The sequence below is a fragment of the Styela clava genome, chromosome 3, assembly GCF_964204865.1.
Source record: "Styela clava chromosome 3, kaStyClav1.hap1.2, whole genome shotgun sequence".
Taxonomy (NCBI): domain Eukaryota; kingdom Metazoa; phylum Chordata; class Ascidiacea; order Stolidobranchia; family Styelidae; genus Styela; species Styela clava.
This window is the reverse complement of record NC_135252.1, coordinates 17,582,036-17,604,376: the sequence shown is the minus strand read 5'-3', so window position 1 is coordinate 17,604,376 and position 22,341 is coordinate 17,582,036. Positions and strand designations below refer to the sequence as shown.

The window sequence follows — 22,341 nt, the reverse complement described above, 5'->3', positions numbered from 1 at the left end:
ATTTATGCCAAAAAGCAAAGAACATAATTTGATTGATGAAGGGAAGCGGCGGGGAACCAAAGTTAGGCTGTTGATTCAAAATTCAGTAATGAATATCACACAGTTTGCAATAATGATAGATTCATCTTGATGACGACGACTCGTTTTCCCATTGTCGCCGTTTTCAGCATTTACCAATACTCCGCCATATATCAAATATATATAAGTGATTTAAGAGAACCGCTGCACAAGGTCAGAATTTTTACTGAGATATAATTGCAGTATGCAGCAAGTCTCTTGAATCACCTAGAATATTTATCTTCACTTCTGCTACAGCATCCTTGCATTATATGCACTGCCATTGAATACAATTCACCGAAGGATGCTACAGTTGAATCAAGGCGGAAATTATCATGGGTTGCGGTCAAATTTATACTCAGAAATATTAACGAAAATGAAAGTTCAAAATGGCGTTTCTAAATTTCCAAGAAAACTGTGATATAATGTTTCAATTAATGCATACGTTTGCATTATATACGTTTATGCAGAAATACTACCGAGTTGTTATTATTTAAGACTTTCATATTCATTGGTATCCATGTTTTTAAATATGATTTTTCAAAAATCCACCAGTATTCTTTCTTTTAATGATGAACATAAAATGTCTAACGTTGGCAGTAGGACAGATCGTCATCCCTAATATTGGGTACAAATTAAAAAGTTTGACATCGTTCCATTTCGTTTCAAAATGAAATTCTAACCCCCAGAAACAGCAAAGTATTCCTGAACAATATCTTACAACATTTTTTACAATTCATGGTGTTTCTAAAGAAATGTCTTGATATATCCGATGTATCAAAATGAGACTATCTGTGAACAAATCAGTAATAGCTAACATTGTCGTTAAATTCAGATATTGAGTTATATCGGAAGAAGTAAAAAAAATCGATATTTCGCTCCTGCACAACTTCACTAAACATCCCCTTCCATTTTCACAATAAAAAACGTTATGATTAAAATAAAATTGCAAAAGATCATTATCGATATTGGTGGCGCTGTTATTTTATTTAGGTAAATCCCGGTGTATAACTTATATGTTAAGCTGTTTTCAGCTCGATAGATGTTTTACTGTAAAACAGGTAGCAAAATATTTTCTAAAAATTTCATTCAGGCATATTCTGTTATTTATGAGAGTCAGAGTTACATTGTTTATTTTGAAACGAATTGAAATGTTGTCAATTTCTCATTTTTATTTTATATCGGAAATGACAAACCTTTCTACTAAAAACGTCACCCATTTTATGTTCATCAGGAAAAAGAACAATGTTGATGGATTTAATTAAAATCCAATTTGGTAACATGAATTCGCATGAATATGTAAGACCAAGACGGGTTTTCAACAGCTAATTCGTATTTTTATGACTTAAACTTGATGACAGAACTATTGCCAGTAGCTGATGCGTATTAATATACCGAAATAGTAAATCAATTATTGTGTGATTGCATTATGAATGATTTTTTCTGTTTTAAATCTTGACTTAACAGAGCATTTTAAAAACCGCGGATCAGTGGTTTGTTTTCCTGTCCTATATGATGTCTTCTTATATGAGATTGGAACAATCAAAAATTAGGTTGGGACGGTCGGGATTTAAATCAGAAAGCCCCCTATACCTGCGGTAGTACAGAGCTCGAACATATTTTATTTGAAAAAATATTTTTTGTATGATTATGCATTAGGAAGAAACTATTTGAGTAATCTCAACTAATATATAAAATTTAGATAAAATCACAATTATTTTTATACATATATATCCGGAAGTTCTGTGTTATAAGGATCTAAGCCCGCTCTGAATTTATCATCATTACGGCACGTCAAGATAACACCATCACATCAGCAGGTAGTTGATTTCGCTGGGTCGATTCCTTGATTGGTTGCAAACAACGTCAACTCGGAAATCTTTTCACCAGATAAAGATGGCGTCCGGGTAAAATATTGCAGCAGAAGTTTCGGATCTGCAAACACAGTAAGAGAATTGTTATAAACGATATATATTTATAATTTTTGTGCTTTGAATTACAAGCGGAAATACAAATACCAGCAGTTTATGTACAAGAGTGAGTTCTTGTCAAAGTGCCACCGATCGGGATCTATTCGACGAAAAACCGAATCTAAAGAGATTGAATGAAATTGCTAACAAAGATTTTCGTAAATCAAAATGTTAAAACAATCGCGGGACAAAGCAACTATCGGTTTATATGGATAAGATAACGAATAAAACAATTAAGACAATCGGTGTTACGTTGTAAACCAATATGATCCTAGGTCTTTGAGTTTCAACTTTTGAGTGTCTACATTTTCTTTTTTTTCTTGTCGTGCTGCTCTGCTATCACTGTTTACAATACAGTTCGCATTTAAATTGTTCATTTGCAGTTTTTGAATATATTTTGTAAGCGAATATTGGAGATTATAGTGCCATGGTGTGTGTTATCGTACACATAAAGGAGACGAAGAACAAGCGAATAAATGTATTTAGTGCAATGTTTTATGATTTTCTTACTATCTTACTTATCAGCACACAGAGATAGGTCTGTATAACAGCGATGTCGATGAGAAATAAACCATGGATCATCTGCGAACAAACAAAAGCTCGAATATGTTAAAGAAAACTAGACTTCTCCCAAGAACAATATTATTAAAAACAAAATCTTAGACTTGAGAGAATTTAGTAATGATGCCTGACTCTCTTTGTTTGCTGAACAATTTGATGTTCTCCCATTGACCATCTAGGAAAAAGATTTTTTGAAGTTTTGCTGAAATTGATGGTATTGATGGCGTGAACAAATCGTAATTTTTCTCTTTAACGAGAGCGCAATGGTTTTCAACATCCCAAAATAAAACGATAATTAAATGGGATATTTTGGTCTTGTAGAAATCTCATTAAACTTGTAAAACTCACATTTTTGTGAATTTATCCGATAATAACCCAAAGAATCCCTCCTCACATCATTGATGTTTGAAACATGAGCATCTAATTTGTTCCTTTCAGAAATACGAACTGTTAGCATTCAGTTACATATTGTATTAACACTAATAATAGTTACTTTGCAAAACAGCTCACTTTGTACGAAATTCGTATGAGTACATATTAATATCGTACTCTGTTGTATTGAAAGGTACAACAAGGTGACATCCCCATAAAACATTCCAATCCCAGTAATTTACACCAAGTGTGAGATACCATACTCTTCAAAAAGTTACGCCTGGGTTATTCTTGTTTGTTATTGATGTTATAAAAAACGGAATTTGACTACAATTGTAGTTCCTCGTTGACATAAAATACCAGCTTACACGTTTCGAGTCGATGTTTCTTCTCTGAATATATCTTACGAATCCGCGCGATTGTTAAAAGCACAAGAATCACAAAAACAGAACCAAATCTACACTTCATCGTTTTGACAGCCTCAAATCTTGAGTGAGGAATAGACTTAAGGAACAATAAGCTATATTGTGTATATGCTGTCGGTAATCGATAGTAAAGTCGAAAATCATTAGAGGGGAACTTCATAATTCATGTCTCAATGCTGTTTACTCTTTTTGCTGCGCATGTAGGTTGGCTCGGCGGTGTGGCGCATTGTGCTAAGCGTTAAAATACGCTTGACACATTACCTGATTACCCTCAATGATTCCGTTGGTTCGAATCCCGTGGAAGATAATTACGTGCGAGAGGATTGCTAGACTCTTGCCGTCGTTGTAGGATGGTTCACGCAATCGCTAGAAAATTACGGCTTCACTCGACCATTAAGCCCACCCATGCACAGGAAACAAAAAAACTGGCCCACTGATCCCATACCGGCGACATGGACTGGTAACCGGACGATAGATTCGCCGTATGATTAAGTCGTCTTATCGTCTTTTCTTTCCCCCTAGATCATAGGTTCTCAAAGTGCTCCGTACGGAGCCCCAGGGCTCCGCGAGAGAAACCCAGGGGCTCCGCGAGCTATTCGGTTACTTTTCAAAATACTGACTTGGCTAATTTTGTAACTGTTCAAAGAAGCAATAACAGCTTTGATAAAATTGGACAACAATATAGCTTCGAAATATGGCAAAAAGGCGGAATTAAAAAATGACATTATTTATAAGTAGGAGCACAGCCAGGATTCTTAAGAGGGAGGGGTTCAAAATTGGAATTGGAAATTTCTACGCAACATTCTTCATTTAAATTGCATTTAAAGTGTCTTGTCGTAATAATTCTAATTGTGCTCATCGTCACTCACGTTTGATTCGAGATTACTATTAGGATTACTAAAATGAAAGAATACTATTCTAAAACAAGAGAGCTACGCACAAATATATGGACACGTTAGACCAGAGCGAATCAGTCTTTACCGGTACCTTTGACGCTACCGGTACCCTCAAAAAAGTTCTGAATTTCCAGTAGCAAGAATTTTGCCGAATCAAAACGTACAGCCAGTCATGACACTGACTAAAATCCATGTTCCCATGGATAAAAAATAATACAGCAAAATTTTAGACGAAATATCAAATTTCATAGAATTCACGCAAAATTTTGAAATAAAAAAAAGTAATAGCCTTCTAGCGAAGAAATTAATCTTTAACCACTGAAAATTTCAAAGCAATTGGTCCAGTATTCGAAGAGAAAAGCGATTTTTTGAAAAAGGGGGCAAAGAACAAGAACAACAACAACAACAACATAATATTGAAACGATCGTTATGGCCACTAAACGTGTCCAATAACATAAAATACCCAAGGTCTGGGCAAAATATGAACGATTGTAATTTATTTTATTGCATGCGGCTAAAAGGTACAACGCATGCACAATTGACTGTGTTTCGATTTCGCAGTTACTATGATGAATAACCAAAGTAAACATAAAATTAAATTTTGTGAATCACAATGTCTATAAAAGTCTGCTGAAACAACACTTATAGTGTTATCTCCCATTTAAGTTTCAGTTTTAATATTTTAGAATGCCGCTTTCCAATCAAGAAATTCGAGTTGCGGATTTACCTCTTTATTAATTATTATTTTTAGTATTTCGTCGCCGATACCTATAATATGATAACATGTTTTTTTACATTGAACTCATAATTCCCCACGAGAACAAAAAAGCAATTATCGTTGTCATTGTGGAACAATACACGTAGGCTATAGGTCAATGGAAATTTTTGATTTAGGAAGAATAAATATCGGCGTAAAGATGTTTAAGGTTTAAAACACGCCATACTGACGAAAACAATCGGCGATTGTAACAAAATGCAATCGCGCGCGTTTTTAGCGCCTTTTAAGTCTTCCAAAAATGTCAAAAGGGAAAAGATTCGACCCCTAATTTATTAATATGTTTGTCAAGTGTCAAATTTATAGCTTTAGTATATATAATTTATCTTTGAAATTTAGATTCATTATGACTTGTATTAACCCTATTAAAAAGATGTTGCATTCAAATTAAGTAAAGTACTTTTAACTTACTCAGGAATATTAATTGGAAAGTAACAATTTTAACATTTATTTTGGGGCTCCGTGAATAATGGTCAACCTTTTCAAGGGCTCCGCAACATCAAAAGTTTGAGAACCCCTGCCCTAGATAATTATGCAAATTGTAAATCCTATTCATGCCTGCTTAACCTGAAGCGCAATGCTCGTGTCGAACCACTCCCTCACGTGTTAGAGTTGTGACCTGCTAGATTCCCGTAAAGCGAGATTTTCACTTTTAATATGGTAATCTCGAAGTCGAAGAATGCTGGCGGCACGTCGTTTGTCAAAGGCGGTGATCGATTCTTTAGTAAGGTATTCAGTTGGTTATGGCCTCTATATCGCAAAAACTTGATACAAGGAGAGATAAAACTCACTGCAGGATGGCTGTTTGCAGGTATTGCGACAAAAACATTGTTTGACTAGTAGATCGCGTGGCGAAAGTTAAGTTCCTTTGCATTCTTATTTTTCAGTATAATTGATGCTGAAATTTGATTTCCCTAGAAAACTAGTTATAAAGTATATTATATTGCAACAATATAAAAGCTTGCGTAACAAGATATGTTTTTAAACAAATGCTTTACACATTTTGCTGTTGTTTTATATTCTATTAAAACACAACGATAAATGTAAAAAGCTTGCGTAAGCGATTCTAGGTCTCGATTAAAACAGGTATCAATAACTAGCGTGTTGTGCATGCACTCTCAAGCTGTGGCTGTGGAGGAAGCCGAAAACGGCAAGCCTTTATGTAAACCACCTTGCAAAGACGAGGGGTTCAGCAATTTGCTCATTCAGTGCCCCGTCCCTCTTGAGATTCGAAGGTACGTTACGTAGGTACCATGGTGTACGTTGCCGCCGTTGGAAATAAATTCCCCTCTAATGTATTATACTAACAGACTGGTTTTACCAGATTTAGGTGGTGAACGGGCCTGTGATTCACCTGTATTAGAATAGTGTTTAGAAGGCCCGTGAGCAAAGTTTCATGACTTTTCTTGCATTTTTCATTTTGCTGTTAAATTCTAATGACGGTGGTGTAGGTACTAACTCGGTGATGACGCGACGCCACGAGAATAAAAGTCAAAGCAGAATTTTTTTTTAACATGTTTGAAATCATTATTCCGGCAGTATGTACAGCTTTCAGAAGACACCATTTCATATTTTCACATCAATGCGCCGGGTATTTCAATAAAAAATATACACTCTGAATCACTTTTGCATTTTTTTTTGAAATACTGACAATAGTATTGAGAAAAAGTGCACGGAAACGATTTTGATTATAAGAGTAGTGGGATGAGAACACGTACAAAGGCTTGCCACAACAACAAACAATCTCCAACGCTCTACATTTGCGCCTTAAAGCAAACCTGCTGGTGTAGGCTACACTTACACGATAATGATGAAATATGACGAACAATAGCATCCAAAACAATTGCACCGGGGCATCATGAGATAATGTGTAATGCTTATAAATCCTTCACAACATTTTGTCTGTAAGCGTTCTTGTTCAATCATTCATTTTCACTGGGATATTCACAAGGTCGGATGCGATGTCGCTGCGAAATTCTGTGTTAATATTTGTTGTGTTTCTATCGTGCGCATGGAGTCAAGAATTATATTCAGGAAACAGAATAGATATTGAACGCGTAAGTTACAAAATCAGATTTTAATAAAAAACAGTAACTATGCAGGTCATTAATTACATTTACAAAGTCACATTCCTATTTGAACTTGAAGCAATCTAAATGACTGTCAGCGCTCATAGAATATTTCATTTTTCGTCGGCTTTTTTGGATTATTATCTTTACCCTAAATCCTTAAACCTTTATATCTTAAATAATGGTAAACTTTGATTTGCATCATGGAGATGAGCGAATTAAAAGCTATAAATTAATGGTAGCAATAACAGTGAATAACAGTGGGGTGATTCGAATTTATTTTTATTTTTTTTTGGGGGGGGTCAATGGGTCACCTATCACAAAACTAATCCACTTGTAGAAACAGACTCAAAGAATAAATAGGCATTGGCGCATATTTTTAAGGATTGTTTGAATGAAGTGTAATTCATGAGATGAATGTTATCAGATAGTATATTCCATAACTGAACACCTGTGTATTTTATTGCATTTTGGGGAATTTGGTGGAAAAACGAGTTACATATTATGAGATACAGCCAAAAAATTCACACTTTACGACTAAAATATAAATTATTTTACAGTTGCAAGGAGTTTGGTTCCTGACGTTTGGGGTAGATTACTGGTCCTGGAATGTTTTGTGGAAATGTCATATTATTGCTTTCTTCAACGCAACAGATAATAGAATGAGTCGTGCCTCGTATAATTTTTTCAAGTAAGCCTTGTAATGTTTCACAAAAAATACATTGTATATCTGATAAGTAATTGAGCCTTATTCATTATTTGACAGGAATAAATCAGAGGCCCCGCTTTCCGTCATTGACGACCTCAAGCGCGATTCTCAGGGTCAGTTTTGGATGGAAGGGCCTAATGGTAAGAGCCTATTACAAAACTAATCATTTACTCAATTTTAATTCCATTAGTTCCGAACTGTTTTATCCGATATTTATGCAGAAAACACATTGGAAATCTCAGAAACAAAACTGTTTGAAGAGGAAAGGAAACTTTTATCGAACATGGAACAGCCTGCTCAAGGCAAGTATTCTCGTCACTTCAAATGATGACTACGTTTAAAAAAGAAAAAGTTAACACTTTCTTACTTGTTACTTCAGAGGAGCCCTGGTTCTTCTCCCATCCGCACTTTTATGCGACCGACTACTTTACTTTCATCAGTACCCTGATGATAATGGACGATGGTAAGTAATTTGTTGCCTACCCCGAGAATGCACAGAACGGGTTGTCTTCTCATATTACAGTTGATATCAGGGGTAGGTGTATTTTCAGACTAGATTCTACTAGGGTAGTCCATCGACTTGAATCGGAAATTAAAACAGTTGATCTTAGAACACTGTATATATCTATATCTAATGGGTCTAAAAAACTATGACGATAGAATGGTGATTCAAGCAACAAAGCTTAAGCAGACGTAGAAAAAATGCCGGCTGTCCGCGGCGAGGAATCACTTTGATGATCAGAATTGAAAAACAATGGATTTGCATATAGATTTTCAAGTACAGCTTTTTGTACAATGGAAAAATTCCAAATAAATAAATTGTCTTACCAAATGAAGAATGGCGAAAATCATGTAAACCATCAGTTTCCAAGCGCAAAAACAAAGAATGAAATGGATTTTGGTGTATATGGAAAACATCCGGCAGGCTACAGAAACGAATTAGGCTTGCACGTAATTGACAAAAATCAATTCCGTAATTACGGCAAAATCAATTACGTAATGACCCCGTAATTGCGATATTTTTCCACACATTTAGACCTATCGTAACAACCAATTGAATCCACTTTTTTTCCGAATGGGACATTGAAGTTGGGTTTTCCTATTCTTGGCAGTACTACACGCCGGCGGCAGATGTTAAAGACAACTATCAAGGAGTGAATTCAAATTAATTTTATTCTGATTTTTATCTTTTGTGTTAGCTTTAGTTTTTCTTTATCACCTTCGCAAATTAACCGTCCCATTTTTATGCGATCAATTTTATTTTATCATTACCGACACTGGTATACGGATATTTATGGAAACGATAGTTTTTTAAAACCACCTGAGTACTGAATAAAAATTACGGGTTTTTAATTTATTAACCAACGACGAGCGTATTTTCTCATTTAATTATACTTGCGATTTCCTCGCGACGAAGACTTGTTTTTGCAGCGTTTTCTGCATTATCCGACATTACTGCCTTGTTAGCATTTTTATAATAATAATTATTGATGTCGACTTATTGACGATATTCCTATTACCATGCTTCATTTTACATTCAATCATTTCGCGGACTGAATGTTTATAACATTATTTGCGATAAATTTAGATCAAATATTATTTATTTGTGTATAATTTAAATACCGAACTTATATGACATGCCTTCTCCGAAAATACAAAGTTATATCGCAAAACAATGCATTTTGTGACATTTATTTTACACTCACAGCATTTATTTGCTAACTCAAGTCGGCGATCCTATCGGCCAAGATTGACAAAAGTTTGGTCGAGTGCCGGTGGTATTCAAGTCAACGATAAATCAAAATAAGTTGCCGCATTTGGTAAGACAGTTAATCATATATGGCCGAAATATTGAGAGGAATTGTGAAAAACCTCACGAGCAAGGCCAAGTCCGGACTGATATATAACGATAAAACCGTTAACAGAACATCAAGATTTTGTAATAGAAAATGGATCTCGCACAGAATAAACACACAGGCTCATATTTGATTATATATGATAGCAGGAATCCGTCGTTTTGGTTTATTACGCAATCTCTCTTTTGTTGTCATATTGCTATTTGATAAGCGCGACATTAATTATCACGGCGAGGTATTGGCGCGAGTGATCAATCGCTCTTTTCGCTTATTTGGTTCCAATTCGTCGCGAAAGCTCTTCGTTAAATTTCACAAGATAGTCGTGTTGAAAGGTTATGGATATTTCCTGTTTATACCCCAAGTCTGAAATGAAACAGCTAAAAACAATATGATATCTCATGTTCATATATCAAGTGTTGATATTAACAATAAAGAATGGTTAAGCATTGCTAATCCACACTTGGTGGGGAATTCCCACTATTCAAACGCGTGACTATAAAATAGAATAAAATAGAAACGGAACATATATACCATAAGTAACGGAAAACTGGAACAAGTAAATAATAAATAAAAGTAAAATGGATACAAATGTTTGATAGACAATGTTTGATAGATTGATCTCCTGCGTTCATTAGTCATTTCACCCGAAGAAGTTGAAACCGGGCGTGTTAGCGTCAATCGGTCTCAACGCAATTCTATCCCTTATCTACGGTTAAGTTGCGGGAGAAGTTAAAACCAGGTGTGTTGGCGTCAAACGGCCCTACTCAGTTCTTCCCTCATTAACTACGTTAATAATTTACATTGGCCACGCCAGATAAGTTGATAATAGGTTAGTAAATGGCAACGCGTCATGCCTTCCTTCACCTACGTAACAAGAGAGAGAAAAACGGCTGCGAATACCGGAACTCTAACTTCTTCTACTTGTTGAGCTTTCATTTTCGCAATCGACGAAATTGACTGCTTTGAAGAAAGCTCGTTTCAATGCAATAATTACGACTTTACGTAATTCGTAACTTCCCTTCCGTAACTCCAAATAATTACGTAATTCCGTAAATCCGTAAATTACGTGCAAGCCTAAAACGAATAATAGTAGCCCATGCCCTAAAATATAATATTAAACAATCTTAAATTTCCGTGTTTTCATCGATTTAGAAATCGCAATTATTTCTTGTAGGCTATGTATTAAATTACTACACTACGGTAGTTGCAGTCGATATATTTTTTTTTCCAGGTCGAAAGCTTTTCAAAATTTTTACAAGGAATCCGACAATAAATGCTGAAGATATTTCAGAGTTTAAAGCACTCGCAGTTGAACAAGGAGTTGATCCAACCACGTTAACGAAATTCGGATGTGGTGACCTGAGCCCGTCGGAATATATGTTAACCTAATAATATTCTAAAAACGTCGACGTCACAAGTTGTTCTCCATTATCATATCCATGATTTATCCAATATTTGAAGTTATGATACACAATTATCATTATTTAATTAAAATTATTGCTCGGTTGGTATTTCTGTAACGTTTCGTCCGATGCCAGACCTCTTCAGACAAGCACTATCAGTTGGGGTTCCGTGAAGCTAACAACCTTTCCTTGCCTTATCCTTCAAGCAAGTGCATTCGTATGCGTATAACGCAAGGGTGCTGTAGCAGGATAAAGAAGGCCATTCAATGGCGTTCGTGTTGGGGTCAAGGCCACAATATTAAATACAGTAGAAATTAAGTTTATGCGTATAACGGTATAATGTTCAAATTAGTATAAATCGGTAGTTTATCCATCTAGTAAATTTATCGCTAGCGGTTCCAATGTTTCAAATTTGAAGTATATTCAGTTTTAGTTTTTTTGAAAGGCGATCATAATAAAAGAAAATGTTACCATAACACTATATACTCGTTTACCGTTGACCAAGGACATATTCAATTTATACAACGACGATTTTCAGTCGCTTCTACAGTGCTTTGTAGATATGTGAAGTGGGGCAAATTTTGGTTTGTTTTAAACTTTATCCACTACAGCAGGGGTGTGCTGCGGCCCACGGGCCGAATAATTTAAATAGCAGTTTCTTCAGAAGTTTATGCGTTTTAGATCTACTATTTCTGCAAGAACACCTAATAATGCCGTGAGATCAATAGCATATATAGGCAATTTTTGTGCTTGCAACTACTAGAAAGCCTGAATTAAATAATGGTGCGGCCCGCGGCTTCACCCAGTTACTTGTATTTGGCCCGCCAATAAAAAAAGGCTGCACACCCCTGCACTACAGCATCAAAATTTTTAAGTTTTGATTTGTCAGAAAATTGATTTCACCCCACGGATTGTTAAAGCGAGTGGAATATAATTTGTTACAAAGTGTATTCAGTGTAGAGCTAAGATCTGAAGCCCGGTCCCCGACCCGAAATTCGGGACGGGCCTGACAATCATTACGTTCGGGTCGGGCTTCTCTATTGCTGACTTTTTTTTTAAATGAGGCGTTTCGGTCGTGTTTTGGCCACGAGACACCGGGGTCCGCAATAAAAACAGAAGTTGCCTCATCAACAAGACGCATGCATACAGTACTAAACTCTTGCAATGACAATTCAATGAAGTCCTAAATAAAATATGAAATTTCGGGTTTGCTTCGGGCTCCTGGCTGCAAATCCAGTTGATTAGTCGGGTTCGGATCGAGTTTAATGCTCTCGAGCCTGGGTCAGGCCGGGCTGGAATTTTTGGGCCTGATCTTACCTCTAATTCAGTGTATACATCTTCACTCTCAACAAGACTTGTGGCAAGAGTGAATACGCGAACGAGACTCTTCCCCATGTATTTAATCGCCGTCGCCGGTGATAAATATCATCCAGGAGTAGCATGCTTTGGTGAAGCTGAAGGTCATGGTCCTCCCTTGCCCCAAGACCAGTGACTCACTTACATGTGGCAGATGCAGTCCAGATCATAGTTTCAGAAACATTTCGCATAACACACACTGTTTTTGCTTGAATTTCGCCATTTAAAAACTCGAGAGGTGAATTACTTTATTGATTTTCAATACCCGCGCACGAAGGTAAAATATTCATTAGGCTCAAAATAAATATCAGCCGGGCTTCCGTATTCAGACTTTTCACAATATATTTTGATAAACTATCTGAAAATTTTGGAAGTAAGTGTGGGTAGCGGAGAGAAATACTAAACGAGACTTCAAATAAGAATGAATATATATTATTCTGTGTACTTACAGTTGCCAGGGGTTTGGTTCCTGACATTTGGTGTAGATCAGGGCTTTCCAAACTAGGGGCCGTGGTCCCTCAAGGGTCCGCAAATCGAATTTTAGGGGCGTCTTTTATTTACATTTTTCAAATAAAATTACAAAGTTATATTCGATTGTATTCATTTTCAAGACTTATGTCAAGTACCTCGCGTCGTGTATTCAGTTGTCTTCAGTTTTTGTATTAAGTTGTTTTCAGTTATGTTCAGTTCTTCCTCCTCACCAGATAATAATGGGGTCCAGGTGAAACATTGCGAAATATTCTGATCTGCAAACACAGTGCGATAATTGTTGAACAAACGACTTTCATTCATAATTTCAGTTCTCTAGATTACAGACGGAAATACTGATACCAGCTGTTTGTGGAATAGGGTAAATTCAAACTAAATGTCGTGACAAGGTGTGCCCGATTGAGAACTGTTTGGCGAAACTGTATCTAAAGTGATTGATTAAAATTGTTCACAAAGATTTTCGCAAATAAGAAAGTGCATGCCATCGCTGGAGTTTATATGGATAAGATAATTAATAAAACTAAGTTACGGTATTAACCATTCATCCAATATGAATGTGGTTTTGGGGGTTTGATGTTAAACTTTCGAGTGTTTGGATTTTCTTGACATATATTCGCCACCGTATGCACTGCATCGCATACAAGTATTTAGCCCCATTATTAAGCGCACATTTGATTGTTTAGAAGCGTACGTGGTTAGTAATTTTCCCCCCGCTGTCTGGGTCGTTTTACCTTTGTTGTTGCCATTTGTATCACTCAATTAACTTTTAAGGGTGGCCAAATTTTTCCGGTTTGTAAGTACCGTTTAACTGTTTTCATTTGCTCCACCCAAATTGGAAAACATTTGATAAGAGTTTTGCCTTTGTTGGATTTGTAGCAATCGGTGTACTGTTGAAGGCGAGGTACACTAATCATTCCCTCTTGTCTTCGTGTCCATATATTTGAGCATCGCTCTCTTGTTTTTTATTGATTTTTTTCTTTTCTTCCTTTTCTTGTGTAGCAGTGTACAATCTCGAAATGTGGCGCATTAAAATCTATAATGCGGAATTTAAGGAAAGTACAGCGTTGTTGAATCATACTGATGTCGCTAGTCTACATTCGTATTGACCTTATTCATATTTGTTCGTCTTAGTCATTTCATGATTTCCATTAATAAAGTCTCTGCATATTGTGCGACAGTGTTTCTGTAAATAAAACTAGATAATTAAAGAATACATATGTCACATGCTTAGTATACGAATATAAACAGCATTAAATAAACTATTATTTACTTGTTCGTGCATGTGGTTTGCTTATTTTGAATAGTTTATTGTCTTTATTTATTTGAGGAACAGAAGGCATGGTGATACAATATTGCAAAATTTGTTTAATAATTTTTGTCTAACTTTTATCAATAGCCAGCGATGGGTATATATGAATGGACGAGTGTGAGGTGGGTAAAAAAGCGAAACCTCTGGGGTTTTGAGGTAACTGTTGGGTTGGTTAATAAATGAACGTTACAGCAGTTAGCCAGCGTTGAAATCAGTAACTTGCCACGCTACATTCATTGTTATTACATATATTTATAATTTTTTTTAAATGAATACTGTATATTACTTTTATTTATTCGTCGCTTTGGTGGATAGAGGCATAATTTATTTTGCTAATTTAAATATATTCATCAGTGTCAGGATGAACAGACTTTTTTGGCAATTTTTGGCTTTTCTAATTATTTCTCTGTATGCCGATGCAGGATTGTCATGGTAAGTGATTTCAACCTAAATTTTTGCGACGAATATTAATCATTGTTATTGCGTTATGCTGTTTTGCGTGGTGATAGAACACATTATTTCTTTCCCAAGCGTATTATACATTCGCACAGATAAGTTTAAGACATGATTGATAAAAATAAATGACAGATACTGCAGTTGTTTCATTCTGGTTTATGGGCAATGTAATATCTAGAACAGGCGTTTTCAAACATTTGGGGCGCACCTCACAAGGACGTAGACAATTTTTTGAGGGGACGTGAAGCTAATTAAAAATAAAAAGATTTGGTAGATTTAATCTTGACCGCTTTATTTTGGATATCTATATGTTTGACATTTACTTTCCATCCATCCACGTGTTTTTTGAAAAACATACTTTCGCCTTACTATCTATTATTTTAGCTCATTGTTAGCTAGTTATTTTTGAGGTGGGGCGTTAATCTTAACAAATTCTAAAAAGGGGGCGCGGCTTAAAAAGTTTTAGAACCACTGTTCTAGAATTTCCGAGCTAATTGATAATATGTGTCAGTGTTTGTTACTTTTTTGCTTCTATCTCTACTCCCCTCGAGTGTATATCAAAGACATGTATTATTACAATGTTCACAAACCTGATGTCCGACTATGGAGCAACCCGTCGTGTTTTTCACTTGAACTCTTCTTGAGATTGCCGATGTAACTATAATATGTTGCATGTTTAAACGCCATTAGAGGTTTTTGAAAACCATCCTAAATTTTTGGCATGTCTCGTGTGTTGTCATTTTTGGTAATTTTTCACGTTAATTATTCTTGAGATTTAAATCTTATCTAGTCAATAACAAACATAGGATTGAAAGTATAATTTTGACAGGAAAAGAAAAACACGGAGCAGAGGCTGGAGAAGTAGATACAAAAGGCCTTTTTCATCTATACGTCGACCTAGACATTGGAGTTGGGCATCTTCGCGACAAGTTATACAAAATCCAGAGTTGGACCTAATTGACGTTGATGGTCAGCACAATTTTATATAAATTATAGGTTTATATATTTTATATATAATTCGCTTGTCCAAACAATAGATAGATTCGTCGGTTGGTTGAATTCGGGAGTTCGGCTCGAAGCGAACGGGCTCGACTGTTCATTTTTCCCGAATCTTTATGTTTCTGTGTTACACTGTATCACTCTTAATCAATTACGCAACGAGGAACTAAAATTATAGACGAAAAACAGTAATATAAAACCTTACTCTGATACATAGCGTGAATACAAGTTCTGGAATGAGCTCTCAGTGCTGCGTCATCAGAGGCAATCTCCGAATCGTTTTTGAAAATTCATAAGTAAACTGAGTCGACTTTATGTAAATAGAAAACGTCCAAAGTTCTAAAAAATATATAGAATAAAATTCATCAGAAAATTTTTTCTCGATAACCCACTACAAATGGAGAATGTGTGCTTTCAAAATAAAATGGCCGCATATATATATATACAGGATGTCTCAAAAGTAAGTATACACTTTTAATTTTGATTTGCTTTTCAGGTACTCATCATAGACTCTATGACATAGAGCGTTAATTTCTTCAGAAAACATAGTATGGATAAGTAGTAAAATTTAGGTATTGTTTGCATTTTCATCAACGCACACAATGACAAGGAGATTAACTCAAGAAATCAGGTACAAAATTGCTGTTTAGCAAGGAGCATGTAAATCAGTAAGGCCATCTCAGCGCCTTAGCAGAGAATTTGGAATTAATTCAGTTCCTACACGACGAACAATTTATGCAATTCATCGTAAATTTATAGAAACTGGATATGTAGTTGATGCACAAAGATCACGAAGACCAAAGAGCGGACGCTTTGAGGAAACATTTAGAGCCGAATTAATTCCAAATTCATTGTTAAAGAGGCGCTGAGTTTGCCTTATTGATTTGTATGTTTCTTGCCAGCAATTTTGTACCTTATTTCTTGGGTTAATCATTCTGTGGGTTGATGAATAATGCAAACAATACCTAAATTTTACTACTTATCCATGCTATGTTTTCTGAAGAAATGAACGCTCTATGATGAGCACATAAATATAAAATCAAAAGTGTATTCTACTATTCTTACTTTTGAGACACCCTGTGTATTCTATATTGTCCAACGCGGCTTTACCCAAACTGTGTTCCGTGGAACACTGCTGTTCCGCAATCTTCTTTGGAGTGTTCCGCGCGACATTGACCAAAAATTGCGACTAAATTGGTCGCCATGGCGACCTCGGTCGCAATTCGGCACCTTTGGATAGTAAATTTGTCTCCCAACTGGCGACAAACATACCAGCAGGCCTTGCTATCTAAACAGGCGGACATGCCTCGTACGAATCTGGAGAACACGGCGGTTTTGTCCATCGTTCAATATTGTTAACCGTCAGCCTAAATTTTTAATTGTCAAGTTTACAGCATACTTTTTAATTTTACCACAAGCTAAATTAAACAAAGTAATCCATTACACAATTTTTTATCAATTTAACCTCCAATTTCTTGGTGTCCCGTGAGGTGAGATAAGAAGGAAAAAAAGTTTGAGAAACGCTGGTGTAACGAAGTAGTTTTCAACTTCCGTGGTGGAGCCAGAACTCCTATGCAACATTCCAGAGGCTTGGGGGCAAATCAAAATGATTTTTTAAGTCTAGCAAGTTTAATAATCATGACAAGCCTGATGAGTACTTTATTATATATTTAAACAATAAACATATTTGATTATATTCGGACTTGATTGGAAACTTGCGGAACCTCAAAAGTGTGCCGAGGAACCCTAGTTGAAAACCACTGGTAATGCAAATTGCAAATGCGCCGGTTATCAAGCATTGATTGTAGTGTCCATTCTGAACCTTGCTCGTTAATTGTTAATTTTATTTGTCCCGAACTTAGAGTAGAAAAGTACGAAGGTTATGAACATAAAACTCCTTAATCGAATTTGCTATCTCATATGTGTTACCCGTTGAGAATGGGTCACTAGAGCTGTTTCCCTGATTAATATATATTGCGGCAGCTCCAAGCACTAACTTTGTGCATATAGACTTCTTGGTACCAATGACGTGTGTTTCCGGCTTCGTCCGAGTGTCGAAATAATAGTGTTTTTACCTATCGATTTTAATCGTAGGTTTATCGATTTTAAGTATGTTGATAGGTATTTGTCCGTATGTCTGTTAGATGCACGCGATATCTCACGAAAGCGAAATTGAATCTGCTCCAGATTTTGCATTTGCATTCACCTTATCTCGGACCGGAAGCCTATTGATTTCGGGCGAATTATGTCGTATAATTAGCGAGTTATTAATTAATTAGTGATTGGACACAAGGTGTCACTATGGAGTAAGAGCGCTGTTTTGGGGCATCCCCTAACATTCGATCGACAAGCTTTCGGTCTCTGACCGATATTCTCGTTTTCATGTTATTATAATTTCTGTTTTTGGATTCGACCGTATAACTGCATTAAGGTTTGAGTGCGTATTTCAATATATCTGTATTTGGATTCTTCAATTGGGTTGTGTATATTCACAATATACGAACATTTGGCAATCAATATATATATTGTGTGTTCACTGACTTCGGAGTTCAGATCGGAGTTATACTCAATTAAACGTGTGTAAACCCATAACACGTTAGCAAATGCGCAGATAGGGTCATTCTCTCCCTATAACAGCTTTAAATTTGGTTCGCTCGAACCTGTTGGTTCTTTATAGAGTTCATATCCACATAAAATTTAATGTCATGTCAGTTGGATTTACTTTCTACGCATTTAAATTATATATTTTGAGTTTGGTAGCCATAAGTTTAAGCAAGGTCTTCATTCACGGAAAATGGAAGAAAGCAGTAAATTACGTCATGACTCTGGCGCGACCCTTTCTAATTAAGCGATCAGGTATCTGATATAGCAATAACTTAAATAATAGAACTTTGAGCAATAAATGATAAATATTTCGTAATTTCAATGTATTTTTTTTCTTCGCATTTGTTGAGAATATTTATTTTAAGACTTTGAATCAGATAAGTGAGCTTTCCATTCAAAGATTTTTGCATTCAATAGATAAATATAAACATTTTTGTGCCTTGTTTCAGAAAACGCTCGTTCAAATTTTTAACCCGTTTCTCAAAACGTTAAAAATACGTTGAAGCATAGAACATAGTGGAAGTGCGATGTCACATTTCATAGTTTCTATCTCTTTTCTCTTGGCATCTAATGTATTTTGAACACAAGTACAATTATTTGTTTACAGCAATTGTAACTCTTTTGACTAGAATAATATATATGACATTCTGCATCACCAATCCAGTTTATTTCCAAGCATAGATTATTCATTATACGTAGATATTGGCATTTCTTCAATTGATTTCCTTCTTTTCTCAAAACAGGTCAATCCCACCTGGAACACGAAAAGTAGATTTATTTAATTTAAATCAGCTCACTCTATTTGAATTAGATGATATTTTGCAAAATTAATTTGTTGTTACAGCAAGTTAATATTACCTTCTGTATCTCTACGTTGGTTGTCAAGAAGCTCATCGACAACATCGCTGTTTTCTCTGATGTAAAAGTAATCCCATCCGTAGTTTCGTTCAAACCGAGATAGACGAAACCGTCTTTATAAAAAAAAAGAGAACGATCAGGGATGCAGTCTGTCACAGTAGCCTACCGGTACCCGCAGTGTTCACGACCTCGTCGGAACAGAAGATCGCTGACACGAAAGGAAAACCCCCACTAGGAGCGCCATTTTTATGACGTACCATTCCATACCACAGGAGTACCAAAAATTTGTAGAAAAACTTACCTGGCTTCAGTTAACACCAATAAACTTAAAAGTAAACACAGTAAAATTGCTTTGTTCATCTAAAAATAATTATTAGAGAGATGGTATTTGGAATGTTAACGGCATTGAATGCATTTAAGTGCAAAAACTAAATAAATAACCTGTTTATGAAGTGTTTTACATACTGGTATTCGCGATATTTAACTTGTAAATAGCTAAAAGCATAAAATATCTATTTAAAACGGTTCTAGGAAAAATCGCCGCATGAAAAATCGCCGCAAGAGCATTTTGCTGTAAAACAAGTATTTGTGATAACAACAGTCAGACTTTTTAAAGTACCATTTAGCATACCCTAACCCTATAAACTAATTTTAGCAGCAAAATGCTCTTGTGGCTAGTTTCCGTGCGGCGAAATTTTCGGCAAAATTTTTCTCCGGCGAGATTTTCTACGGTGAAATTTCCGACACGATTTAAAACATATACAGGGTGTCCATAAAGTCTTAAAATTGCAATAGGAATTTATCGATACCATATATTGTTTTGGCCCTCACAGTTGTATTAAATGAAGTAAAGAAACCTAAACAATTACTGATTTAAATACAACAAACCTGGTTGAGTTATATTGAGAAGTGACTTCATAACAAAATTGTAAAGGGAATTTATAGAAACCCTGTATATATAAATACAACCTAGTATGCATTGACTATACTTCTGCAGCGAAACAAACTCAGAGCGTGATCACACATATGGTTCAGCATTTTTAACTTGATGACTTTTATTCAAATTTATATTGTTTTCAAAGTTACATAATAAATAATTTTATTCAGCTGTACCTTTTATTAAGTGTGGTAGTCTACATGTTATTTATATTTCCTGTTATATAATTGTGCTGAACATTTGCATAGATTTTGTTCCACATGAAAATCATGCATATTTTTATTAATATCAGTCATGGTATGAGTAAGATCATGATGAGCGATGACCTATATTGGACCTTTCCTTGATCATTCGGAACATTGCTATGTGTTTTATATATAACTTTGAGTTGGGTTGCGCGAGACTAACTTTCTATCTTTTCTCTATGCCTTTATGCTAGTGGATCCGTATGCATATACTGCAAGGATACTGTAGCTGGAATAAACATGACTATTCTATCCAATTAAAGAGTCCAGCTGCACTCTAACACAAATGTATTTCTGTAACGTTTCGTCCGACCAAAGTCAGACTTCCTCAGACAAGCAGTTTACAGCAGATTTATATATATATATATTCGTTTTTTTCATTTGAATCAGATACTTTTCCTAGTAAAGCATGGGCAATAAAAGTATATTACGACCTTCTATTTATTTAATTTAGAGTTTACCATTTTGTCCGAATATTTAAATTAACCGGTTTATACCAGTTTCCAGTCGTCATAAACAAACAGTAATATTTGGTTTGAATATTGCTTGCAAATCTCGTAAACACCGCTTCCGCGTATCGCACATAACTAATCCACTTACCTCGTTGAGCAACAAACCACTCCTCTTACATTTCACCATATATACGAGTATATATAACTTTTTGGGTATAGTTTGGTATCTGCTTTGCGCTTGGTTATTTCACCCCTTCAACTGTTATATAAACAGAAAATATAAATAACGTGTACAACACTTAAGAAAACGTACAACTGAATAAAATTGTTTATTATGTAACTTTAAAAGCAATATAAATTTGAATAAACCAGGGCATCAAGTTAAAAATGCTGGACCATGCGCGATCACGCTCTGAGTTTGTTTCGCTGCAGAAGTACAGTCAGTGCATACTAGGTTGTATTTATATATACAGGGTTTCTATAAATTCCCTTTACAATTTAGTTATAAAGTGAAAATAGTTGAGTAGCCGCCCTGTTCTAGAGTTCTGTGTCAACTGGTTGGTCATTTGATGAATCAACGATATCAAAGGGGTCAGCTTTAACATCAGTAACTCATAATACATTTATATTTCTTTTAATGAAAAGTATATACTTATTTAATATAAAATTTATTACAACAATTTAAAAATATTCATTTTCTCGTTGCTCAGATGAATAAGCTTATTTGTATATTTTTGGCGTTTCTTCTTATTTCTCTGTGCATCGACACAGGATTGTCTAGGTAAGCGATTTATATATTTTGATTTAATTTCTTGCGAGGGTTATTACATTGCGTTGTTTTTCCCCGATAATTGAACGCATTATTTATTTCCCGAGGGTACTATAAATTTGAACCGATACTACAGCTATTTAATTTTTAAGAACAATGTAATAATATAACTCGTGATAAATATATATATAAGCCCTTGTTCATAACTTTATTCTGTTGCTATTGCGTGGATGTGCTCATTTGTGTTTCCCGATTGTGCAATATGTCTGTTTTTTCTCTTAAGTTCTTTTTGAGATTTCTCATGTAGTACTTGAATGTTTCGTGTTCAAACTTTACTTGAAGTTTTGAAAATTATCCTATATTTCCGCCCTATGTGTTTGCCTTGTATGTTGTGAATTTGGTACCACGTGGCCCATTCAGTACTTTTATGTCGTAGTTCAAAATAAATTACTTTGGGAACTCAATAATAAAAGTAGGGAACATAATTTTTGACAGGAAAAAGAAGAGCAGTTGGAGGATGTTACCACCTGCAAGGAGATCCGTCAAAGCACAAAAGCGTTATGTTCGATTTTCATCAATACGTCAACCCAGGCATCAGAGTTGGGGATCTTCGCGGCCAGTTATACAAAATACAGAGTTAGAATTAAATGACGTTGATGGTCAGTACATTTTATTAGGGTTTTATTATTAGTTTCGTCTAGTGGTGTTACAAAGGGGTTAGTGGGAACCCGTTCTTTGCATTTCGTGTTGCTCTTGTTTTTTGTTTCATACGT

General features: G+C 35.4%; 1 protein-coding gene across 1 annotated transcript; it reads left to right on the top strand.

Moving 5' to 3' along the window:
* Window positions 1-6,883: 6,883 nt before the first annotated feature.
* Window positions 6,884-11,202, top strand: LOC120343364 (uncharacterized). Its single transcript, XM_078110333.1, has 5 exons — window positions 6,884-7,114; window positions 7,687-7,817; window positions 7,893-7,975; window positions 8,057-8,298; window positions 10,923-11,202. The coding sequence occupies exons 1-4, from the start codon at window positions 7,019-7,021 to the stop codon at window positions 8,161-8,163; spliced, it is 417 nt and encodes a 138-aa protein (XP_077966459.1). The 5' UTR covers window positions 6,884-7,018; the 3' UTR covers window positions 8,164-8,298; window positions 10,923-11,202.
* The last annotated feature ends 11,139 nt before the right edge of the window (window positions 11,203-22,341 follow it).